This window comes from Electrona antarctica, assembly GCF_951216825.1.
Source record: "Electrona antarctica genome assembly, chromosome: 15".
In the NCBI taxonomy this organism is placed as follows: domain Eukaryota; kingdom Metazoa; phylum Chordata; class Actinopteri; order Myctophiformes; family Myctophidae; genus Electrona; species Electrona antarctica.
Window position 1 is genome coordinate 12027135 of NC_136796.1, and position 25838 is coordinate 12052972.

At 41.2% G+C, this 25838-nt stretch overlaps 4 protein-coding genes across 5 annotated transcripts; 1 reads left to right on the forward strand and 3 right to left on the reverse strand.

Annotated features, from left to right (window-relative positions):
• Nucleotides 1–104: 104 nt before the first annotated feature.
• On the reverse strand, nucleotides 105–3738 carry LOC306938365 (XK-related protein 8-like). 2 transcript variants are annotated; one of them, XM_079522505.1, is made up of 4 exons: nucleotides 2979–3738; nucleotides 1883–2073; nucleotides 868–1169; nucleotides 473–613 (listed from the first exon to the last, which is right to left on the reverse strand). In XM_079522505.1, exons 1-4 carry the CDS (start codon nucleotides 3287–3289, stop codon nucleotides 605–607), a joined length of 813 nt encoding a protein of 270 aa, XP_079378631.1. In that variant the 5' UTR covers nucleotides 3290–3738; the 3' UTR covers nucleotides 473–604. The 2 variants fall into 2 exon arrangements, with proteins under 2 accessions (XP_079378630.1, XP_079378631.1); XM_079522504.1 differs by having other exon boundaries at nucleotides 105–1169.
• Nucleotides 3739–3935: 197 nt separating this feature from the next.
• On the reverse strand, nucleotides 3936–7740 carry xkr8.3 (XK related 8, tandem duplicate 3). Its single transcript, XM_079522444.1, has 3 exons — nucleotides 7013–7740; nucleotides 6079–6266; nucleotides 3936–5535 (listed from the first exon to the last, which is right to left on the reverse strand). Exons 1-3 carry the CDS (start codon nucleotides 7339–7341, stop codon nucleotides 4778–4780), a joined length of 1275 nt encoding a protein of 424 aa, XP_079378570.1. The 5' UTR covers nucleotides 7342–7740; the 3' UTR covers nucleotides 3936–4777.
• Nucleotides 7741–9531: 1791 nt separating this feature from the next.
• LOC306938490 (uncharacterized protein) lies at nucleotides 9532–15909 on the forward strand. Its single transcript, XM_079522707.1, has 6 exons — nucleotides 9532–9737; nucleotides 11401–11633; nucleotides 13289–13395; nucleotides 13591–13808; nucleotides 14669–14746; nucleotides 14927–15909. Exons 1-6 carry the CDS (start codon nucleotides 9631–9633, stop codon nucleotides 15435–15437), a joined length of 1254 nt encoding a protein of 417 aa, XP_079378833.1. The 5' UTR covers nucleotides 9532–9630; the 3' UTR covers nucleotides 15438–15909.
• Nucleotides 15910–17489: 1580 nt separating this feature from the next.
• LOC306938935 (serine/threonine-protein kinase Sgk1) lies at nucleotides 17490–23884 on the reverse strand. Its single transcript, XM_079523315.1, has 13 exons — nucleotides 23667–23884; nucleotides 22959–23034; nucleotides 21855–21939; nucleotides 21711–21754; nucleotides 21469–21526; nucleotides 21273–21356; nucleotides 20925–21056; nucleotides 20718–20830; nucleotides 20456–20579; nucleotides 20222–20317; nucleotides 19428–19583; nucleotides 19106–19195; nucleotides 17490–18997 (listed from the first exon to the last, which is right to left on the reverse strand). The coding sequence occupies exons 1-13, from the start codon at nucleotides 23734–23736 to the stop codon at nucleotides 18830–18832; spliced, it is 1296 nt and encodes a 431-aa protein (XP_079379441.1). The 5' UTR covers nucleotides 23737–23884; the 3' UTR covers nucleotides 17490–18829.
• Between the last annotated feature and the right edge of the window lie 1954 nt (nucleotides 23885–25838).

The following is a 25838-nucleotide window of genomic DNA, read 5'->3' on the forward strand; positions in this document are numbered from 1 at the left end:
CTTCATTAAAAATATAAATATTTAATATATTACAGAAAACCATAAATTAAACCGTCCCATGTGCCATAACACTAGTTTTAATTTTATAAAAGTTCTAAGCGGCTTGCAATGGCCACCTCCACCATTTCTCCTGGATGTAATTGTATTTAAGGGAAAACTTCCCAGGCTGGATGAACTCTAGGTCGGTAAATAACTAGGGTTCATACAATTTAAATACGTTCTGACACGTAATAAGAAAGGCAATGTCAATTACAGTATATCACATTTAAGCCCATATTCAAAACTTAATTGCCTGCTTATTACATCTGCCGCGTCTAAAGCTGACTGACGAGGCCACAATGCATGACTTCCCATGTGAATGTGTCTGTGCCACTGTGACAAAACCAATCTGTCAGCTGGTGCAGATCAGCTGTAGAAATTCTCTGCCAATTTCCTCATTCTTTTATTTTCTCGTTTTTGAGTCATTGTCGGTGGCTTCATCATGCCATCCGTGGTGTGTGGTTCGCTGTCCATCTGAACATCTACGGTATCTTCTCCATCTGAGCATAGCATTCGAAACTCCACAGTTTCTGACCTTTCACTCAAACTCTCTTCATGCTCGCGCTTAGCAAGCCTGGGATGAAAGAACTTATAATATATTCCTTTTAGAGAGAGACCAATGATGTATAATGCAATTATGATCAAACTTATTATGATAGTATAATAGGCTGGCAGTTCAAAATACAATTGTTCCCTGTAAATCTGCAAGCACCACAGACCACAAAGCAGTACGAGATCAATTATCACGTAGATGTGGTAGAGCATAGACGTGTACCTTGTTTGACCTTCGAGCAAATTGAACCAACTGAAATACAAAATTAGGCTTACTGTGGCCCGGTAGAGCCACTCTCCACCAGGACTGTCCATGAAGCTGGTCTTTGATCGCCATGCGAAAAAGAAAAAAATCATCCAAGAACATAGAAAGTGGGTGAAGATGTAACAGGGCAGTACAGAGGCAAAAAGGGCAATTGCAACAAGACGGGCAACGATGAGTAGCAGGTTCCAGACAAAGTTGATAAAAAAGGAGCAAAGGTGTTGGTTATCCGTTTCAGGCAAGACGGAGCGCAGAGAACGATGGTACATTGTTAAACCACAGGCGATGGCTATTGCTGAACCGGCTGCCTTTAACACTGAGAAAGAGAGAGGTCAGGTCATAGAGAAGCCAACAATTTACCTTAATACATTATGACAAATAACTGGTTATACGATTTTAGATGACCGTGTGTCATACCCTGTCACTCACTGAAAATACCTCAAATAATACGAGGGGTGCGGTGCATTGCTGAAGTGCACATTTACAAGGCCCAGGAGGTGAACTGGCACCTCTCCTGGGACTGAGCTGCTGACTACGATTCACTGTATACTTGACATACCACAACAGTTAGTGTGGTTTGTTTGGTCTTGGAGGAAGCTAATATTTGCCATTCGTTTGAGTATGTATGAAAATCAACTAGAAACTTGCTTGATGTCTTATACTGCTCTGTAATTCGTTTATCAAAGTGACATGGTTGCAGCAGAATATATTCCCTGAGGAAAAGATTTATTCATGAAATTAATTCAAATTCGTATCTGTGACTTATTAACAATGCCGTTTTGTTTACTTGATTATTAGGTAGGTAACATTTTTATGAATTTGGCGAAAAATATAAACAAACAACCGCAACCTTGAACATTATGTCTTCTGGCATTACAAACTTGAACCAACAGTGAATATAGCAGATTTATCATTGTATCATAAAGTCTGACCACTAGAATAAAACTATCTTTCAGTGATATTATGTAAGTTTGTATGTGTTTGTAGGCTATCATTATTTTTTTATTCCTAACATAGGCATGTACCTACTTGTTAAAGGGTCCAAATGACCTCTCTGGACAATGATAGTGAGCATGAGGACGAGCTGTGGAGCGCTCTCAGAAAATGTCTCTATGAGTCGCAGCATGCTGAGGTCATGGGTGAGAAACGCTGCAGTACCCCCAGGGTCACGCTTCTTTGTTTTAAAGCTTTGTATGGACACTTCCATTACACAAGCATACCTAAGGAAGGAAATGTATATTAATTAATCTGATGTTTAACTTTGCTTCAGCACCACCAGAATAGCAAGGATTTAAAAAAAACTGATGGTACATGGCATAAGATAGTATAATCTTCCCAATATGTTTTCTGTGAATATTAAACAATGTAGCAGGCAACACAATTGTTATTTACTTTTAGAGTTGAGCAATCAGGATTAAGTAATCAGATTGTAAAATGGTAAATGGTGCATTTTTATAGCGCCTTTATCCAAGGTGCTTTACAGAGATTGTGCATTACATTCACCCATTCACACACATTCATACACCGATGGCAGCGGAAACCATGCAAGGCACCAACTAGCACATCGGGAGCAATTAGGGGTTCAGTGTCTTGCTCAAGGACACTTCGACAGTAACTCTGGGGGAGCCCGGGTTTGAACTGGCAACCTTGCGGTTACCATCCAGGCACTCTACCCCTGAACCACCGCCGCCCTGTGTAGATTGTGTGTAGATTGTAGAATACACAGCGCATCTGTAGTTTGTGCCAGTAATGTTTTTGTACGGGTAGTTCTAACTTGACTTTACCAACTGTAAATACTGAATATGCCAAATGTGTTTATAGAATGTTTGTTTGTGGAACTCTACTAAATATACAGTGCCATTTGTATTCAGTAACAGACTGCATTAAAAAAGTAATTATGTGACCCAACCCTATTTCCTGTAAATAGAACCCAGTGGGAAAAAAGACTTGGTTGTACATTTTAATCATTTTTGTCCACTACATCAGCAGTATATCCATCATAGCAAACCCAATGTCCTGCATACATTGCATCACATACATTGTGAAAACTAAGTACCATAAATGGAAGTACAGCTCATGGCAATTTCAACATGCTAAATTCTTTAGTAAACAAAGTTTGCACAACCTGAGGTAGACGCCCATCTGAAACACGTGTAGAGCCATGAGAGATGAACGGTTGAGGCAGCGCTCTACTGCACTGTCTGTTTTGTAGTCTGTTTTGTAGTCATAATGATACCACAGCCAGCTGAACATCTGTGTAAGGGCTGAGGAGCCGAGCAAAAACAGCAGCAGGAGTCCCAGGACAATATAGTCCCCTTCATGGTAGAAAGACACAGCTGCCCATATATCTAGTACTATATCCAACAAAAAGAACAGCAGACCCACAAATGTAAAGACAAAATCCACCGAAGAGTACCTAAAGGTATCATCCTCCATGGTGTCCACAGATCAAAACTTTCAGACCTCTCACTTTAAGCTATCTTCTGCTAGCAGCTGTGTGTGTGGGCCTTCCGTTTCTCACACTCATACCCAAGCAAGTGCAAACTGAAAGTAAGCAAATAGCCAAGGTCCAGATTGTTTAAACACACCCCTCCATTCCCATGAACCCGCCCACTGTAATATGAGTTCTTAAAGGCACTTTGCTGAAGTTCAAGTTGATCTATTGAGTTGATGTCTGGTGTGAAATGTACCTGCATAATGTTCCATCTTTATACTAAATATACACAAGTCAAACAAACAAAGGGCTATATTTTGTATGTTGATAGCCTGTGTTTATGAACTGGAGTTTTAGAACGGTCTCTTGAAGACTTGAAGTTTCCTGCATAGCAAATGAGGAAAGGCAAAACATCTGTACTGACCTTGACCCTGTGTTCAGGAGAGTTTGGGGAAACTAACCAGGTTTACTTACAGTATACTACATCCATTTGTATTGGTAAATGTAATACATAAGGAATATAGTAAATTCCTATAATAAACACAGAAAGAATATTTCTAGGAGTGTAGACCTTTAACTTCCAACTGATACTCAAGTAAATAAACTGTGAACCTTCAACCTTTTACTACTCGAGTAAATACTGTTTTGCAATCAGTGGCATTTGAACAAGTTATACAAACAGAGTATGTACAATAAGACATCATCATTTGGGAAATATTTTCAGTTCGAAAAATGTATTTGGCATATAACTTTTGAAATCCACCAGACACTGTAATACACTAACGTTCACCGGACACAAATTAATAAAGCTAATTATGATATCAGAAAGAAGATATCAGGACAGGAAAAGAGTGCCTTTCCTTACCGGATATAAGGATAAACCACTTTATGGCATAGTTTAAAAATGGCTGCTTGAAAGACATGGAAAGACTTTGAATCCTTCCTTTGAACTGAATATAATACATCCAAGTGTCATAAAGATAAATACTGAACATATTTGTGTACCCAAACAACTGAGTGGCACAGCAAGCAAATAGGACAAAATTAAATAGTCAAGTCTGATGGTAGAGTCTACCAGGTAGACTGTACATTCAATGTTCTCTGAAAACGTAAACAAAGTTAAGTGATAGTAAAAATACAGAATCATCCAAAAATACACAAATGCATAGTTTTTATGCAGTAGGATCTATTAAAATAAGGCCATGTGCACTACAAAAGAGGAACATTTACATAATGTAAAAATAAAAACATTTGTGTACAAACAAATTATTAATTTTATACAAAATATATACATATTTTAGAATAAGCTTATCAAATAACAACAGCTTCTGTGTCTGCAAATTGGTATAGAACAGAACACATTTAACCTCTAAATATCATGAAAATACAGCATAAAAGACAAGCCGAGTTACACAAGACGGTTTGGAAAACTGTCCGGCGTGTCCGCAGCCTTGAAGTAGTAGTGCATGGTTTGGTTTGACACATTGTGGTTATACAACACTGCTGGCCTTGTGTCTATTCGTCTTAAGAGGCCTTGTAACATCACCCGACTCCTCAGAGTAAAAATGAGTGGCATGATGGGCCATCCTCTTGTTGAACAGCTGAGAAGCCAGGGACTCATCCTGGAGTGGGGAGTCTCTGAAGACAATATTTCCATCGGGTATCTCTTTGCCAAGTCCAGGTTCTCTCACCGGAGGCCTCCACAGCTTTGGGTGGAAGCAGCAGTAGTAGACGGCTTTGAAGACCAGTCCGAGGAGGTAGGTGACTGGCAGAGCAATGAGCAGGACGGTGGCATAGCATTGTGTCAGGACTGGGTCCCTGTAGCACCACCAAGTGGCAAGCAGGATCCCTTCATCCATAGTCATAAATGCATGGTAAATGATGCTCCTGCCCCTGGTACTCCCCTCTGCCACGTTGAACCAGCTGAAGTACCAGATGAGACCTATGGTAGCTCGGTAGAGCCACTCCCCTGCAGCGCTGTCCATGAAGTATGTCTTCTGACGCCAGGCCCAGAACACAAAGACAGGCCACAGCAGGAGGAAGTGGGCAGCGATGTATTTGGGCAGGACAGAGGCGAAGAGGGCAATTGTTGCCACGCGTGGGGCAATCAGCAGCAGGTTCCACAGAAAATAGACCATGGAGGAGCCCCAGCCTTGCTTAGCCTTGTCTGGGAGGAAGGAGCGCAGGGAGCGGTGATAGTCCACTACCATCCAGGCTATGGAAGTGGTTGATGCAGCAACACTCACACCTACAAAATAACAGTTGAGCCATAAGTTTCACACCAGAGGTCCCAATGGGCATTTTGATTTGGATCAAAGAGCAATAAAAAAAAAAGATACATCCACTCATATTGTCTAGCAACTAAGCATGTACACAGCACTAATTAACACAGGAACACCCTGGCAGCAGGGTGGTATTACCAGGTGTATTAACAGGTCTATTACCTGTTTATAGTACTAAGTAACTACTTTTCAACCAAAGCTACCAACTTAAGAGTGGGTAATGAGAATAAGTTTGGGAAAAGACGCCGTGATGAGAGAAAAGAGACATACAATGTCTGCAGCAGAAGAGAATTATTTCATGTTTTTAACCACTACCCCTGCTTTACACACATGAGGAAGCGGATATGAGTTATGACTATATGTCTTTGCTGTGTTTGTTAGCAGGAACAGGAAGCAAGCAGCAGTTTTCACAACCATGATACTTCTATATTGTTTTGTCTTCACACTATATTTCTGCTTTTGAGTGAAAGATTGCAGGGGGGAAAAGCAGAAGATATATATATGCTTACACTGTACAGTCCAGGCCTTGTTGGTGTGAAGCATAATATAGATCATGAGGGTAAGTTGAGGAGCGCTCTCACAGAAGGTCTCGATGAGCCGGAGCATGCTCAGGTCATGTATGAGGTACACAGCATACTCTGAGCCCTGCTCCTTCCGCCACCAAACCCGGAAGCCTTGCCATATGGCAGAGATGTGCCTGCATGGATAGTGTAAGAAAAGGTGTATTAAAGACTCAAGTAATAAATGAAGGGTATAGGGCCAGGCTATACATAAACATGCTCTTAAACAGCACGCATTCCCTGTGCAAAGTGCTTCAATTTAATCAAACCTGTCAGCTTTCCTTCATCATATTACAATATAGGCTATATGCTTTTTACATTTTCTTGTCACTGAAACGCTGCACCTGTCAAATACCATAGATGCATGTTTAAGCTGACTGTGTGTCAAGTGTAAGTTTAACACGACTAACATTAGACAGCTATAGACAAAACAAGCTGTAGTGTAAATAATTTTAAAGTTGATATGGAGGAACTGCTATTTGCTTGTGACGTCAGTAACCTAACCAGTTCCAATTCCAATGATTTGGAATGATGATTTGATTTGCCTACCATAAGAAATCACTGTCAGTTAATCACAAGGTGGTTACTACAACAATCACATCCATAGCTTGAATATGACATAATAATAACATTAATTTGCGTAGGTCCATAGTCAATCATGAAACTCTGGACCTAGTTTAGTACTGTTAACTTTTAGCTTTTCAAATCCAATTAGATGAGTGGTTGGTTGGTTCTCAGAGCTAGACTGTCTGAGTCTGTCAGTGTCAGTCTGTTACGGGAACACAAAATCCCTGATTACTTCGTCACTAATGGTTCTCACTGGCTGCCTTGTTTACAAAGTTACTTACGAAATGCAATGTAATGTATGTATCCCTAACGTTACCTGCAAAAGAAGCCGAGCTGGAACACATGTAGAAAGCACGAGAGTTTCAGTCGGTTTCCAAAGAGGAGCACGGTCCCCGGTGTCTGCGCGCCATCGAAGCCCTCCAACTCGCGGTCGTACTTCAGCCAGAACCAGCTGAACATCTGGACCACGACGGAGGACAGCACCATGAGGCCGACCAGCACCCCGAACCACAGCACGTCCCCGCGGCAGTAGAACTCCACGGCGACCCACACGTCTGCGCCCCAGTCGAAGAGGAAGGTGCACACCCCGATCACGGAGAAGGCGAAATCGAGCCACGAGTATTTGGAAAAAGCTGGATACACCATTCTGTTGTTTCATAAAAAGTTTAGAGTGGACTGAGTCACTGAGTGATGATTTTGACGAGCTACCTGTTAACATGAGCTAACATGACTAGCTAATCCCCCCGCGCTCGCTCGTGTGTACCGCTATCTTCTCCATGCGACTTTCTTCAGTCCGTTAGGGGGGGTGTATAACTTACATTTCCTCATGTTTGACAGACCACGTATATCTACTCGTTATAATACATTGCGATGTGTCGAGTATTCTGCTCATTTAACTGCGATAAATGTATTAGAATGTTACTACAACACTAGTACACGGAGATCGACGTGAACAGGCTGCTATGTTTGTATTCCGGCGGTCGGTTGAACAACAATGAACGACGACTGACCCGACCCCGCAGTGACACGACTGGCCTGCATCAACAGTTAGTAGCTGGCTATGGCTATAGTCCCTCCCACCATCTACATGTATGCTCCCACCAAAACTGCTGTCCACTCCATGCATGGATGAATCTTGATGGATCGATTTATACACCTATAATAATGTAACGTCTGTCTGTCTGTCTGTCTGTCTGTCTGTCTGTCTGTCTGTCTTGTCTTGTCTTGTCTTGTCTTGTCTGTCTGTCTGTCTCACCTGGACTGACTTCGAATAATAACAAATTGTCATTACTGCACAGTACACAGGTCACAGGTGAGACAATTCCATAACAATGCAACTTGATTAAGCTCTGGACGTGTTCTCAATTCTCCGATCATCCCAATGATGATTCAATCCCAATATGAATTGAATATTCCCAGTGGAAACAACAAACAAAAAAACACACGAAAAGATGAAATTACCTACCTAGGTTCCATCCTGGAGGCTAATCTTTCCGGTGATAAAATGGCCACCAACGTAATCAAAAAAGTCAACCAAAGAACAAGATTCCTTTACAGGATCTCCTCACTGGTCAACAAAAACACCTTGAAGACCCTAACAGGGGCCCTCGTAGAAGGTTTCTTTGACTATGCATGCACCTCTTGGTACCACAGCACCTCAAAGGCCCTTAAAACAAGGCTCCAGACTTCCCAAAACAAACTGGCCCGGCTCCTACTTGGCCTCACCCCCCGAACCCACCTCACCCCTGCCCACTTTGACAGGCTGGAATGGCTTAGGGTCGATGACAGAGTACAGCATCTTGCAATGGGTCTGGTCCACAAGATTCGCTACACCACCAAGATACCCATGTGTACCTGTCTAAATACTTCCTTAATGTTAACGAAGTCCACACCCACAACACCAGAGGGAGTGCAACAAACCATGTACAACCCAGATTTGGCACAAACAAGGGACTATATTCTTTCCGCTCCTATGCCACCAAAATGTGGAACGCCCTACCAACAGTCATTAAGACATGCGCATCCCTGGCTTGACTCCTTCAAAACCGCTCTCAAAGGGCACCTATACGGACGGCTGCAATTCGAAACTGGCCCCCGTAGAATCTGAATCGCCTTTTTCCCCTCAATGTATATGTTTCTTTTCCCTTTTTTACCTCCTTTATGATGAACTCCTGTTCTGTTCTTTGGCTATATAGAAGTGTCTATTTGTACGTCTCTAACTGTTTTGATGATTTGAACATGGTGGACCGGACCCTCTTGTAAACAAGTATAATGCTTTATTGGGTCCACTCACAGTTAACAGTCTTTGTATTGAGTTGTGCTTGAAATGTACTGTAATTCTACAAACTGTTCTACAAACCAATATAATAAAGTATTCAATCAATGAAAAACATGTTTTACAAAAACTTGGACTAAAAATAAACATTAAAATATCGGGTATATATAATATATAATATAGGTTGTTGATTGATTGAATACTTTATGTACATGTTACGTAGGCTAAACAGCACGAGATACAGTGTCAGTCAGTCATTTTAGCTAAGGGATAACACAAACAAGTAATGGGGAATTGTTTCATCAACATAGCATAAAAATAACACCAAAATGTCAATATCATCAACAAATATAAAACGACATGTGTACCTCCCCCAGGTGTAATGTTTGCTCATGTTTACTTTAGGAATCATTTCTGTGAAGTTTCTATCTAGGGTCATGTCACGGTCAGGTGCGTCTGTGAGGGTTTTTATTTTTGGCATAGTTTTTGTGAACTTGGCGCCACCTTGGCGACACCAAAGAAAGAGGGAGACACAAAGCCACGCCCATCCATATAACTCACGTGTCTTGTCTGTGTGCAGCTCAGCGCTCACTCACTCACTGCCGCCTCTTCCTCCTGTGTGTGTTTGACGGACTCGACTTCACACACAAAGCAGGAACATGTCGAGAGTATACATTGGAAGATTGAGCTACCGAGCCAGAGAAAAGGACGTCGAGAAGTTCTTCAAAGGCTACGGGAAGATACTGGAAGTCGATCTAAAAAACGGGTAAGGTTGAAATGGCGTGTTATTGGAGCAAGAAAGGGGGGGGAAAGTTCATTATAGTCGGTAGCGTTAACGTTTAGGCCGCGGCATGTGGGCCTTGTTTCACGGCAGGCCTCGTCAGCACCACACACACGGAGCACGAGCTCACGCACCACCCTTTGCCTCGACAAAAGCTGCACATTTTTGACGATTTGCAGTTCAAAATAGGGCTATATGTGCCCACAAATGCCGTTTTTGTTGTTGCGCGAAACGCTCGCGCGACTATGCATGCATTAACCAACAAGCCTGGCTTGCTAACCCTTGTGTGTGGGAGGGGGGAAATGTTGTTTCAACAAAGCGATTGAGGCAAATAACATTACTTTAGCGTTTACTGTAAATTGTAGAAAGGGCCACACGGTACACTCACTGCACAGTGAGTTCCTACAGCTCTTCTTGACCGGTGGTAGTATACTAGTAGTAGCGCTAATGCTACTATTGAGGCTGTGTGGGCATGCTAACGTTGTAGCTACTTGCTGCTATTATATAGCCTGCTGCTGTGAATGATACGTGGCCATGTTGTTGTACAGCCAGTCAGGATACAAAGACAAGCGTGCTTTATTACATTTAACATGCATAATGTAATTTCATGAAACCTCCTTTTGGCCAATTCACCATATGGTGTCGGTGATATTCGCTTAACCACTTTATCCCTATTGATTATTTAAAAAACGGACCTACGAGGTTAGATCTATTTAATTAGCACAAAGGGGAGGGGGGGCGTGAGGGTGACATTGTTGAAGAAAAACATTATTTACATTTTTGTTCTTAGTTGGAGGACCGGTTTTCCTCCGAAGTTTTTCGCGATTTAATTAGAAAATGGACATTAAGGCCTAGTTAAGACTGATGTTTTAAAGTTAGGATTGTTACTGATTGATTGAAAATTGTATTAACAGTTTGCAGAATTACAGTACATTTCAAGCACAAACTCAATACAAAGGCTGTTAACTGTGAGTGGACGACCCAATTAAGCATTACACTTGTTTACAACAGGGTCCACCATGTTCAATTCATCAAAACATTTAGAGACGTACAAATAGACACTTCTATATAGACAAAGAACAGAACAGGAATTCATCATAATGGAGGTAAAAAGGGAAAAGAAACATATACAGTGAGGGGAAAAGGGGGGGGGGGGGGGCGGTGGGGGGATTCAGATTTTACGGGGGCCAGTTTCGAATTGCAGCCACCCGTAGGTGCCCTTTGAGAGCGGGTTTGAGCGGTTTTGACTTTCGTTTGAAATGTACCCATTCTGCATACTGAACAACATTTTCAATCGTGGTCTCTGGTCTCGCTTACAACGTAATTAGCTTTCCGTGGTCCTCACGGCCTACCTTTGATGTGCTGCATATATTGATACGTTTTTATTTTCGTGTGTTTACTTTTCTTTTGCATGTCTGTATATTATATTATATTATAGTATATATGCTCTGTAAAGCACTGGTTCGATCTTAGTCGTTGGAATGTGCTATAATACCAAATAAAGTTAGATTTTATTTTGATTTGTGCATACTAGGTAACAAAAGTTAAATTTGGAGACGCCTTATATTTTATTGCACTGGTGTGTAGTGTGCACATACACTATTGTTTATGAAATTATTAACATGGAGCTTTTGGCAAAATCCTCTAGGTATGGGTTTGTCGAATTTGATGACCCCCGTGATGCAGATGATGCTGTCGATGACCTCAATGGGAAAGACTTGTGTGGAGAGAGGGTTATAGTGGAACACACCAAGGGCCCACGTCGAGATGGAGGCTATGGTGGCGGCGGAGGTGGTGGCGGTGGAGGAGGCGGAGGTGGAGGAGGAGGAGGGGGGGGTGGTGGTGGAGGAGGAGGAGGAGGCGGCGGCGGAGGAGGAAGGAGTAAGTTCTCATTAAAATGTTACTTTTGTAGTTTTGGGAATAAATGTGATTGTAGAGGGCTTTTCATCCACTTCAGAAAATCATTGTTAAATCAAATATAATACTTGCATGAATTTTAAACATGTCCTTGGTGGCTGATGTGCATTAAATTAATGTCGAAATTGTATATTTGGGAATGAAATCTATGGGGGGAAAAAATAATTACTATAGCTATCTTAACTATTGGTGCAACATACATTATTCACTTTTCAATTTGAAAAATCTCTCCACATTAAGTGCAATTTAGTAGTAAAGAGGAATTGGTGGTCTTTCATGTGTGACACACTATTTTGGGCTAATTTAGCCATTCACTGAGTTTATGTTGATTGAATTAGCATACAGGTGTGGCAAAGCTTTCAGTTAGGGCACCAACTTAAAAAAAAAAAAGATTAAATGTTCTACCCCTTTCTTTCAAATGTATCAAGTGTACAACTCCATGCAGAATTTCATAGCACTTGAAAGTAGGGATGTGCTCTTTTGTCTAACAAATTATTATAATATGGTGCATGACATTTCAATATTGATGACTGTCTGCTTCGGGTAGTTTATCTGTCTTGCTTATCTGCCAAACAATAGTCTTTGACCATGAGGAAGCACCAAGTTCAACCGGGTTGATATAGTTACATACCACCAATACAGTCCGTGTATTAGTTGATGGTGACTTTTTTTGTGTGCACCAGGGCCACCAATGACTTGAAATGATCCTGGGATTCCATATACTTGGTCTCAGTGAAATCACTAATATAGGACCATGTAATGTTTTGAATGTGGAAATTTACATGCTTGCTGATAAATGTCTTGATTTGACTATAAAACTGTACATTTACTTTTAATTGTGATGAAGTATATTGTAATCTGTTGCTGTTTTTTGTTCAGGATTTATTTTATTTTATTTAAAATGTCAATATAACGGTAAAGATTTAACAAAGAACCTCAATGTTTTAATTGAAAGAGTCCTTTGCTGGCTGACTGCCTGCCCCTATTGCTGGCCATGGTGTCCCCTTTCCAAGAGTGTGGTTTGACCATTCTGGGCCCCTGGGCAGACCAAAAAAGGGAGCCATTGTGAATGAAGACCGCTTTTCCCATTAGGCCCAGGCCGGGTGGTGAGGATACCATGGGTTTAGGAAAACAGATGTGGGTTCAGCTCTTATAGGTGCCTGAAAAAAGAACTTGTTCTTATGAAAAAGTGAAATGTTTAGTAGATGTGGTAGTTTAGAAAGTTGCTTTAGTTCACCGTAAGTACTTCAGACATTGTTTAAATATTTGTTGTCTTATTTCACTGTCTTAAAGTAGAGCAGGGTTATTTTGTCAATGCTACCACATTTTAATCAATATAGATTGTTAGCCATAGGCCTTAATGATGTTCATAAATAAAAGGTTTCGTCGTCTAATAGGATAGATTAGCTAGTCTTAAATTGTAATGAGTTGTTTTTATTTCTTTTATTTCACATTTTTATGTAGCTCTATCATCTTTATTTTACCCCTTTTTGTTTGCGTTCTCCCAAATTTATATGGACATTGTTTCTAGTGTGTAGCTTGGAGTGTAGTATTGTTAACCATGTCTTCGTTGGTCTCATGTCCTCATTTTTTCTGGACTTCCTTCTTTAACTTGAAAGGTGGATATGGGCGTGGAGCAAGGGACAGATACGGCCCACCTACACGGACAGATTATCGCCTCATTGTTGAGAACCTTTCTAGTCGCTGCAGCTGGCAAGATTTGAAGGTATGTCGGCAAGTCTCTAATCATGTCTTACGGCAAGCCTTTTTTAAAGCGTCTTAAATGGAATTTAAGTTCAGTAGTAGTAATATACAGTAATATACAATATGTCCACTGATGGATAATTGCATTAAAATGGACTAAGCCAAATTCTAGAATTTATTTGTACTCATGTAATTCTTGTTTTCATCCACTCATTAGGACTATATGAGACAGGCGGGGGAGGTGACTTATGCTGACACCAACAAGGGCCGTAGGAATGAGGGAGTCATAGAGTTCAGGCTGTATGCTGACATGAAGAGGGCCCTGGATAAGCTGGATGGCACAGAGGTGAACGGCAGGAAGATCCGGCTTATTGAGGACCGTCCTGGTGCCAGACGTTCTCGTCGCTCCTATTCCCGTAGTCGCAGCCGCTCCAGGTAAAGAAATCACAAATGATGGTTGCCACTAGGGATTTGAAAAAAAGGGGGTGTGTGGGGGTGTGCTCGTTTTTTTAAGCGGTGGAGAGCCGCTACTCAGACAGTTATTCTTATAGCAGTTGGCCGTGTGCGGAGAACTGTCGAGAGCTATTGTTAGCATAACAACAACGGGCTGCTGCTCCTCCAGTGTCGCATAAAAGTGACATCACTGTCGAATCCTTGGTATCTTTATAACCAGTTTCGGCATACAACCGTGCTCCTTTAGTGTCTCATAATAGTGACATCACTGTCGAATCCTTGCCATCTTTATCCTAGCCTCGGCATGCATTCAGCGTCGCTGTATTTTTTTCACGCTCGTGCTTATGAAACACTAAGCGGGATTATTTCATGTCAACATTCAAGTACAACTATCAGAAGATGTAACCCAGCTTGCCCAGGTAAAGTAATGAGTCACTCTGCAAGTTTCAAGTTTTCCACGTGTCCAACGTCATTTCTGATGCAGCCTTGTGTCGCCTGTTTACAAAATAGTCTATTTTTTTATTAGGGGTTTGATGCAAATTCTAAACATATGGGTGCAGCTGCAGAAGTTGTGTTGCTTAAAGGAATGCATAGTTGCGTTCTCAACTGCTGTGTCGAACACAAAGGAAGAAATCGATAAATGGACTTGACTAATTGATTTGCCAAATACCATAGTTGCAACAATAGAATGGACATGATTCGTGCACAATAGGAGAACAAGGGAAATGTGATTGTGTACAGTGCATTTCATACAGTGCAATTTTTCATGAACATTTAATAAATGTTCTTGGTGGGACCATAACAATATTTCTAACCAAGCCTTATTCCCGGTTGGTTCCCAGGTCTCGCTCCAGAAGCCGCAGGTCTCGCAAGAGTCGTAGTCGCAGTGAAAGCAGCAGTCGCAGTCGTTCCCGATCCAGGTGAGAGACCACAGTAGAGAATGGTACAAAGGAAATGCCTGTTAGTATGTGAATTTCTACATGCATGGAGCAATTTTTAACTTGACAAACTAAGCGGCATAATGGCAGAAAGTAAATCCTTTAGCTATTAACCCCGTATTTTTTAAGACATTTTGATTTACCAAGTTTTCTTGTCCCCAGGGGGGACAAGTCTCACTCCCGCAGCCGCTCTCGCAGCAAGAAGGGGAACAAGAAGGTAAAGAAGGAGGAGGAAGAGCGCAGTAATGGTGCTCACAAACCCAAGGAGAATCGCAGCCGTGACGAAGGGCGCAGTCGCAGCAGGAGCCGCAGCCCAAAGAGCAAAAAGAACAAGAAAGATGGAAAGAAGAGCCGAAAAGATGAGTCGAGGTCCAGATCACGATCTCGCTCCAGGTCTCGATCTAGGTCAGGCATCAAGGATCGTCCTAAAAAATCCATCCCCAAGGTCGATCAGGCAAAAAGTGATGAGGAGGGAGGCGCTGCTGAGAAAGGCTCTCGTTCTCGCTCACGCTCCCCTGTTGAATCCAAACCCAAAGCCAGATCAAAGTCCAAGTCTAAATCAAAGTCCCGTTCCCCCTCACCTGTTAAAGCTCGATCCCCATCCGTGTCCCGCTCAGAGTCTCGCTCCAAATCACGCTCCCAGTCCCGCTCACGTTCTCGTTCCCGTTCCTAGTCCCGAGATGGGACTGTCCTGCCATGAGCCCTTATCCTGTCTCCCTGTTCCTTTTACATTCCCCCAAAAATCCTTAACCATGTGTCGTTTTTTGTTTTTAAATATGTGTAGAATACTATAGGCTACACTCGGTTGCTTGATGTCTCTCATGCAAATGCTTCTCCATTTTATTTTATTTTTTATTCAACATATTTTTCCAGTAGTGTTCTCTCTTATGGAGGTGTTTGACATAACGGAATGACAACTAAACAGTTAGTTTGGGACATAACAGGTGGAGAGCTCAATTTTTGTACATTTAAATGGATCAAAATTATGCTGATGCTGTAGTATGTCTTAGTATGTTCATCGCACATACAAGCATACTATTCTGTTGATGTGCTCGTTGGATCCGTTTTCATACTGTGATATGGCATCACCTTTCGTGAAACATTTTTATCATTTGCATTAAATAAAGATTAATGCCTGATCTAGATTTGTCTATTTCACTTATTTGAAGATTAAGATGTGTATGTTAACTTGGTGTGTGTGTGTCACTTAAACACAGTAATATTGTGCTTGTAGGCTGCCTGAGTGAGTGTTTGCTTACTGCTTAATACTGTTTTATGGTTGTTTGAATTATAGTTTATATTTGGTAATGTGTTGGTTGGAATGAAGTGAGTTGTAGCAGCTGTTTCTCGCCCTTACCGGTTGTATGCCACAGCCGGCGAGAACTTCTGGGAACTCGGATTACGTTACAATGTAGCAGTCTACTAAGTTGGTGGTCAACGGGGACCCCTGTGACTTCACGAGACGTGACACCTGTCTATTGCAAAGAGACCCGATATAATTTGTGTGGCCGCATGTGTACCCACCCATTTGAGTCCTAGACGGTAAATTCCTGTATATAGCCACTTTTCCAGGTCATCACATTGTGGTGATGATTATGGCCATTTTTAGCCCAAGGAGTGTTTGTACAAAACAAGTGTTAGCAATGGCTTCAGAATCCTGAAAAAAATAGTTTTACCCCTCGCATGCTACTACATTTTGCCTGCAGTTAGGTTAGCCCCGCCCCCAACTTTCAGACGCTTTCCCCTAGGGAAATTGAATTTCAATCTTTGAGATGTGTTACTAGACAGCTTTACAAACATAATTGTGGAGACATTTCTTGGTAAGGAATTTATTGCCAGATTGGACATTTGTCTGAAATTGATAGGACCAAATACACTGACTTTTAGGCCAACGCTTCCCTCTAGTGGTGACAGAACTGGCAATCTCAATCTCTTGCCAGCTTGAATTAATTTTCTATAGGCTGATTTGAAATTCAGTTTGGAAGTATGATAAAACTATTAAAGTCAATTTTATATTCCTCAGACAAAATCTTTTACCTGGGAGTGAGTTTATAATGGCAACTTTGACAATTCCACTCACCCCTATCTAATTATTAAAAGTTTCACCACTACCCCTTCCACTCTTCCTGTACGGTGGGGTGGGGGAGAGAGGACCATGCCGGTTAGAAGACAGTGTATACCAGTGGTTCTCAAACATTTTCATGTCAAGGACCCCCAAATTGATGTGCATTTGACAGCACATCAACATTAAATTATTATTTTGTGCTAGGGACCAAAAAAAATGTGGTTCAAGATATTTTTCGAATGTCCTACAATCGATCTACAAGGCTCACATGTTGCATTACTACACGTTGTGGCCTTGTGGGCTAGTAGATCGGCTATTTGAAAATAGCCAAATTATAAAATTTAAATGGTTAAACTTTTCCTTATTTTGCTGGGGACAATCCCAGGCAAGGACCCCACTTTGAGAACCACTATTGGCTTAGGGTTAGCAAAACCCAGTAAAGAGTTTTTTTAGATACCCCTGCCCAAGATAGGACAAAGCACAACCATGTTTTTGTTCATAACTTTAATGTTTTTTACGGCAAAATGTGTGTGTTTGCTATTTGGTTAATGTTTGGATCCCAATACCGAATCGAGGCTTCTCCAAAAGGGACAGTGTCACAGAGTGTTTCGCAGAATGTCAACATTCATGACATAAATAAAGCAAAGATACAACATAAGATACAATAAAGAAAATATTTCATTAATACCACTTTCCATCTTTGAAATGTACACTTAAACACATGAACATAATTTCTATATATGTACATACGTGTATAATATAAAACTATTATAGCAGATTTTCTCATGTTTGCCATAAAACGGCAATCACTTTAACTCAAAAACAAAAAATAGTATTGATGAATGTGCTATCATTACTACAGACCTATTATTGCTGGTTAGACTGTATATCGCATTCTCTGGATTGCAAGTCTGCAAACGGCAGATATGTTGACTATCTGGTATGAAATATGAGCAAATTGAAAGAAGTTTAAACATACAAAAATAAGACATACCCATGCACAGACCATACTTCTGAACAGGTGTACAATTTGAATGGGAGTTAAGAATTTGTAAGATATAAGATTAGATACAAGGCCAAAGTGAACTGAATGGCTGTGGTTACTAGAGAAAGGAAAACCATTTAGTTGAAATTAAATAGTTTGTACAGCTTTTTCGGTGTATGCGGAAAAACTGGTCAGTAAAATTGTTTGGTTTGGTTGAGAATAGGAGTCATTGTTTGGTCCATTCGATAATTATCACTAATATAGAACACTGAACTTTTAAATTTGTTCTACAGGAATTACAGATGTGAGATGTATGTCTAAACCAAGTTGGAATAACATTGTATTTGATCCTTATTCCCTCTCAAGTGCAATTGGACATGGAAAGTTTACATGGAAATAACAATAAATCCAAAGTGAATCTTGACACAAATAATTATCTTTCATATGCATCCCATGTTCTGAAAAGTCTCTCATTTTACTTTGATAAAGCTGGTTCTTGCCAAGCTACAGTCCACACTGCCTTTAGTACCTCAGGCACTTCACTTAATTTCACAGTCACTTCATCTCTTAATGTCACATCAAGAATGTCTGAGGTCCATAGCCATCACAGAGCAATGTCCCTTGAGTACAAAAGTGCATTTCCAAACTTGGCACACCCTTTATCAGTCATGGGGTTGGAAGTGGAAAAGTAAGCCGTTGATGTTGAGAGTCTTGTGCAATCTCCACACATAATGCTCACAATCTTTCAAGAACTCCACACAAATACTTGTGTCTGTCAAGACGTTTTCCCCTCCATCGTGATCCCCATACTGCATAACCAAACCAAGGCAGTGTTTGTCCTGAGCTCAAGAGCCTTTTCCATTTACTTGTGCGTATTTTGTATTCTGTCCATCTGCTGGCCGATATTAGAAATGCATGTAGATCCCCAGGTCTGTTTAGTCCTGTGTTGAGGGAAATCCTCTGCTGCTAGTCAGAAATAGAGAACGTGTCAGAGGCCTGGACCAACTGAAAAAGTTCACATGAAGTAGAGCTCAGCAGGAGGTCCATATGAAAAGCCTGGAAAGGCTCCAGCAGCCTCCTTGACGCTGTTTGTAATACACAGGGAATCTGTGTTGCACAGAGATGAGGTCACGGGGAGGAGGGTAAACTCAGGGTCAAAGTGTTTGAGGTCGGTAGGGCCGGACTGTGAAGACAATGATGATGACACATTAGAGACATGCATGCAGTGAAAACAATCCATCATTAAGTGCTTTCATGTAGGCTAGTATTTCATTTCGATATGTAAACTTACCACTGCGGGGGCAAATGGAGGCGTGATCCTCCTCGCCATCAGGTCGTCCCAGTTAATGGGAGAGAAGAAGCTGTGGAACTTGAGCTCCAGCTGTCGGACGACAAAAGAACGATATCATATAAGACCAGGAAAAAACGGCTTGCTTTAACTTATAAAGGTTATCAGGATAACCTTTTTTACAAGATCACATTTTTAGACCATTTGATATTAACTGCACTAACAATGTGTGCAGTAGAGTAGAGTAGAGTAAAAGTAGAATAAAACTTCCTAGATCTGCATCGTCACAAGGAAGTGGTAGCAAGGTGCAGCAGAGTAGACTTACAAAATCCTCTTTTGCTCCCAGCCTCTTGGTACGGTCTTTCTGCAAAAGCCCCTCCAAGATTTCCCTGCCTGCGTTGGACACATTGGGCTTGAGCACTGGAGCCTTGTTCAGGATATTATTGTACATCTCGGATGTATTGCGACTGTAGAATGGGGGCTGTTTGGGGAGAAACAAAATTAAGTTTAGAATTATATTGCCAAATTAAAACACGTTACAAAATATTGAATGGCTGTCGGGCAGAAACCTTGTAAGTCTACTTCAGGAAATGTAAAAAAAAAAAAGTGTTTCAGTCGATCCATTGTAGTTGTTATTTACTCACATATTTAATCATTTTCATTGGTTAAATATTTATAAAACCAGGCAGACAGGCAGACTTAACCACTTTCAACCTGACTTGTGATGCTTGTAGATATTTTGCATAATTTGAGGTTGCATTCGGGCAGCGGTGGCTCAGGGGTAGAGTGGCTGGATGGTAACCGCAAGGTTGCCAGTTTGAACCCGGGCTCCCCCAGAGTTAATGTCGAAGTGTCCTTGAGCAAGACACTGAACCCCTAATTGCTCCTGATGTGCTCGTTGGAGCCTTGCATGGTTTCCGCCGCCATCGGTGTAGGAATGTGTGTGTGAATGGGTGAATGTACACAATACACAATCTATGTAATGCACCTAAAAGCGCTATATAAATGCACCATTTACCATTCATTTATGAAAAAATTAAATTAAAGAAATTAAATAGGTTTCTCCTCGATCCGGCAAAACAAATTCATAGGGCATTGTAATAAGTGATTTTCACTCACCAGTCCATAGAGCATCTCATAGAGCACACATCCCAGGCACCACCAGTCAACAGTGCGGTCATATGCCTGCTTCTGGAGAACCTCAGGAGCCAGGTACTGTGAACAGAAAGAAGGGAAAACATGGTCAACCATTGTCTACTCTACACCAAATCTTATCATTAATCATTACTTGTAGTTCCTGAAATGTTGTACATTTCAAGGGTGTACTGTACAAGTATACAGTATGTTCTGTACCTCAGGGGTTCCACAGAAGGTTGTTGTGGTGTCGTTGGGTTCCACGCCCTCTTTACAGAGACCAAAGTCTGTCAGAACGATGTGGCCCAGTGAGTCCAGCAGGATGTTCTCAGGCTTGAGATCCCTGTAAAGTACAAGGAATAATGATCACTACAACTTATCTGAACAAATTGTCACCATTTCTTGGTCCAAAATCATCCTGCGCTCGTGTGTAAATGCCCACTAGGGGGTGCTGTAGACTGGTTCATACATAGTACCATACCTGTAAACAATATGCAGGTCGTGGAGGTAGCCAAGTGCACTGGCAATTTCACCAGCATAGAATCTTGCTCTACACTCAAGGAAGACCCTCTCCCTCTGAAGATGGTAGAAGAGCTAAGGAGAGAGAAAAGTGTGTTTTAAAATCTATATGAAACGTTATTCTGACCAGACACAATTCTGTGTGTCACACTGAAGAGATTTGGCTTACTTCTCCGCCATTGACATAGTCAAGAACAAAGTAGAGCTTCTCTGTTGTCTGGAAGGAGTAGTGTAGCCCCACCAGGAACGGATGTTTGATATTCTTCATTAGCACGCTTCGCTCTGCCATGATATGCTTTTGCTGAAAGGAGAAGTCAAGGGGGGTAAAAAGATGAGAAAATATAATTTGCAATTAAATCAACAGTATCTCTGTGGCTCTCTTTAAACACACAAAAAAAATCAAAACATTCCAAACTAGCTTTGTATGTAAGATGGACTATTTGTCATATGACAAAGTGGTTAAGATTGGTTCAGGAAATGGGTTTGTGGCAGCAGGCTAATGTAATATACGACTGACCTCTTTCTTTTTCATGATGATTTTCTTCTGGAGGACTTTGACAGCATAGTACTGGCCTGTTTCCTTGTGTCTAGCCAACAGAACCTGTAACCATGCAGACAATGACATCAGCTTGTGCACCAAATAAACTGTGATAGAGATTTCATGAACAGCTGGTGAGCAGATGATTGAGTTACACAATCAGACAGATGCTCACCTTTCCAAAGCTGCCTTTGCCAATGATTTTGAGGTAGTCAAAATCACAGGGTTTGATCCTGAAGATGGACAGGAAAATAACAAACATTAGGATTACACTGGTATAGAGAGACAGAGTTGTATTTGAACGATGTTCTCACACACATGCGCACACACACCAAACCTACCACACACACACACACACACACACACACACACACACACACACACACACACACTATAAAAAACTATTTCACCACTTACTGAGTCTCCTCAGCCAGTGACGTTCTTGATTCCAGACGCGACATCTGAACAAGAAAGATTAATATTAAAAAAAATCCAGTGCTCTAAAACAAAATGTATAGCAATTATCGTATCAAGTTAAGTTACTGTGCACATTATGCTCACATGGTGGCTAGGACCTTCATCATCCTCCAAACCATCCAACTCCTCCAGATTCTCGTCAATTTTCAGAAAGTTTGTGACGTCAGCACTGGGGAAAAAGGAGATCAATCCTAAGGTTAGGTTATTGCTATTTTATTATGTGGCAAGTGGCTTATTAAAGATGTCTTTTAGCACTATATGGAAGATAGCATTAAATGATCCGACATGGATGTGTTTATTTGGTTTGCAATAGGTCACAGTGAAATCACAAGTTTTGCCCTTGTGTAATGGCAACATGATGTTCAATGGACTTATGCTGAGGGCCTACGTATGGACCAGTGACAGTCCAGTTCAGGACAGGGCAGACTTGATGGTATAATAAGACCTTAACCTGCCTGAGACTTCTATAAAGTTGCTGTCCCTAAACAGTAGAATAGGACTTGTCTACACACAAGTACTGTGGTATTTTCTAATTGCTAGATAGTGGACACAAGGTTTGCTCTTGTTGTGTAATGACAACATGACTTTCAATGGCCTACAGACTTAAGCTGTAGGCCTATATGGACAGATCCAGGACAGGTCAAGTCACAGCCTTGATGGTTACCTAACCTATCTGAGTGAGACAGCTAAAGCTGCTGACCCTAAACAAGGACAGAAGAATAGGACTTGTCTACAACTACTGCAGTATTTTCTAAGCATTTACATTCTAGATAGTGGACACGGGCTGTGCTGTGTTAGCGGAATTTTCCGCTGTACCGGACATCACCCTGACCTGTATGCAGGGATGTTCAGAATGATGGGTCAACCCATATCATGTAATAATTGAATTAACGGTTTATCCTCGCCACGGGGAACAGAAGGGATTTACTGAGATGATTAGGCGCTGTAAAAGGTCAGCGCGCATCACGAACTATTCTTACACCTGCCTTGAGATTAGTCTACTTGTCATGGAATGTGCAGCCAAAACCTAATGGTTGATTGGTTTGCCAGTGTGCTAATAATATAACGTATATTACAATAAAAATCCATTCAGTTATAACATTCAATTTATTATTTTTTTGTTTCTATTTTTTTTTCAACGTGATGAAGAATAACAATGTCATTTTAAGAGCTCATCTGTAGACTCACTGTTGGCAGATGTTTGGCGTTGATACCAGCTTCTGAATGAAGTCGTTCAGTCCCATTTTTCTCTCCTTGATGAAAGCTGCGAATGGAGAAACATCAATGGAGAGCATTAACGGCCGAAACGTCACACACTGCGTCCCATATACTCCCATTCAAGGAAAGACATTATAATAGCCAGGCTTCTTTGGATTGGATTGATGACGTGATGTAAAAATTGTCACTATGAAATAATACAATACGATTTTATGTTGTTTTTAATCTGCTATTTTGTAGGCCTAGTTTTAAATTATATTAACTGTCGCTGTAGGCTATGCTATTGTAATTTGTAGGCTAGCCTATATTTTCGGGATGCGTTATGTTATGCTGCAGACTTCAAGGCTTGCGTTATGCAACCACCGATACACGATTTGGCCACTATAGCCGCGATGGGCGGACAGGGATATTCAACATTCTACTAGAATACAAATTATCATTTGGTTAATATAAAGTCATTTAGAGTTTAGAGACGAATTGGTAGAGCACTCAAGTTGCACAGACAATATTAATATTATTATAACATACATTTTTAACCCTACAGTTATAATGGACCATACAGTCACAGAATAGCCTATGTCTACGAAAACAAACTCCACCATCAGAAACTAGCAATAGATTTCTCAAGTCGAAGATATAATTTTAAGACTAATGTAGGCAGGTATAATATAGGCTCACCGGCGAGAACGCCTACAATTCCTCTCATTTTGCAGTAAGTCAGTTCACTTCCAGCCTCAGTAACTGCCATGATGAGCGAAAAATATAATCCACCAAAAAGGAAAACAAAGTTCTGTAGCTGAAAAAACAAAACAAAAAAACGTTCTCCTAGAAAATGAAATGTGCTACTAGCCTATGATGTTCCGTCTAATTGGCCCACTTCGCTCTTGTGGGGCTGACTGACTACAGTTCTAAATGCTGGCCAGTGCGCGACAGGCACTCGGTTATTATACGGAACACGTGGTATCGGAGGCGAAACATTACTGACATCACTCGTGTAACCAAGGCAACTGCCAGAGAAGTGATGTCACGGGATTCCGCAGCTCTGTGGTTTGACTGCAGGCGGCGGCATATAACTCTATGGGAGGCGGGCAGGGATGACGAAGAGCGCTCACCGCATAGATGCCCCCTCCTATAACTTCCTTGCTCTCCATGGAAATGTACAACCTTATTGTGATAATCTTCCCAGAATCACTACTGTAGGCATAGTCTGTATGGCAGGTAGAGGTTGCTATACCCCAATATGGCAGGTAGCTATACCCCAGATGACCAGTGAGCAGTGCAAATAGACTGCATCTTTAATCTTTGCCCAACCTATAGGTCCGTTTCACGAAGATGAGGGCAAATATATGTGTTATGATATTAACGTGGTGTGGTGTCCCACCTCATGTTAAAAAAATGACTATGATTATAGTTCAAATAAAACATGCACACAAGCACTTCAACGCCATGCAATTTGTGCCATGTTCCCATGCAATTAAATAATAAACAAAATCCCACTGCATGTGGTAACTCACAAGGAGTTCTATCTGCTCACCTATAAGAGAGGGCCATAAGAAGTCAAGATCATAGAAGTAGCATGGTAAAGTGAAATTATAAAAATGCAATGAAATCATAGCCTACACTACGACATCATGTTAATTTAAGCCCACAGAATTATCTGACCAGTTGTGCAGATGTGGCCCAGTCTGACACCGATAAGTTATATAACTGTGCCATAATAGCACCCTATACAGCATGCACAGAAAGAAAAAAAAACACCTCAGTGTTAATGTAACTCTGTTGTACAAATGTAACCAAATGGTTCCTTCATTTGTAAACTCTTTTTCTTTCTGTGTTCAGTGTTATATAAGACAGAGACAAACACTCAAGGAATCAACCTGTCCTACTGTAAATACTTGTACTGCATGTGGCTTCATCCTTAAAGTATACAGTATGTCTGGAAGTGTCACTTTTCCTCTGTTTGAAATTGACTAACCAGCAACACCTGAAAAGCGACCTGATGGGAAATCCTGGTTTGCCTCTCATGTGACAAGTGACAGTCATGCATGTTTTAAAGGAAGCAACTCAAGACTTATTTTGACCGGTAGTTCTTGTTTTGGCAAAGAGGAACTGAAGTATTCTATTGTTGGCTGCATGACCAAAGAACAGAGTGAGCTCACTGATATGGAGCCAGTGGCTCATGATGTCAAAAATTGGTGTGATACAGTACCTGCCTGGACATACAATCCTAGTCCAGAATTATTTACACACATACCTCTTCCAGTTCAACGACACTGACTCCACATGGCATGGCTTATTCTCCAACCCCAGTTGCATGAAAAGCCAGTATATAATTTCTGTTTCACTTCCACCTATAGGTTGCAATTTGTTTGTATGCCTTGTATGTTTGAGTGTGAAACAGAAAGTCAGTTACAGCTATATGCTTCAGTGGTACTTCCCTAAAATATTAATATTATTATGCTATCACATTAATAATACTAATAATATTATTCATATATTAGTAATATTATATATTGAGAGGATTTCCTTCTCAGTCAGTATCATCAATAACATACTCTGCCCACTGCCCAGCAGTAATGAATGACAGAAGCTTTGTAATTGCATTATTGCAGTGTGCAATGGGATTGGCATACGACATACGTGCATGTGTTTGGTGCTGTGACGGCGTGTACAATGGTCCGACTCGCCACATTACTAACCCGGTCCCTAACCGCACACGAAGCCATGTAGTCGGGAGTAATGGGATGTCAGAGTTATGGGTAGTCCACTCCTCTGTGTGTTTTTTACATGAGTCATACAAATTGACCAGCATCCTCCTGTCTGATTAGAAATTATACCTTCTCTGCTATG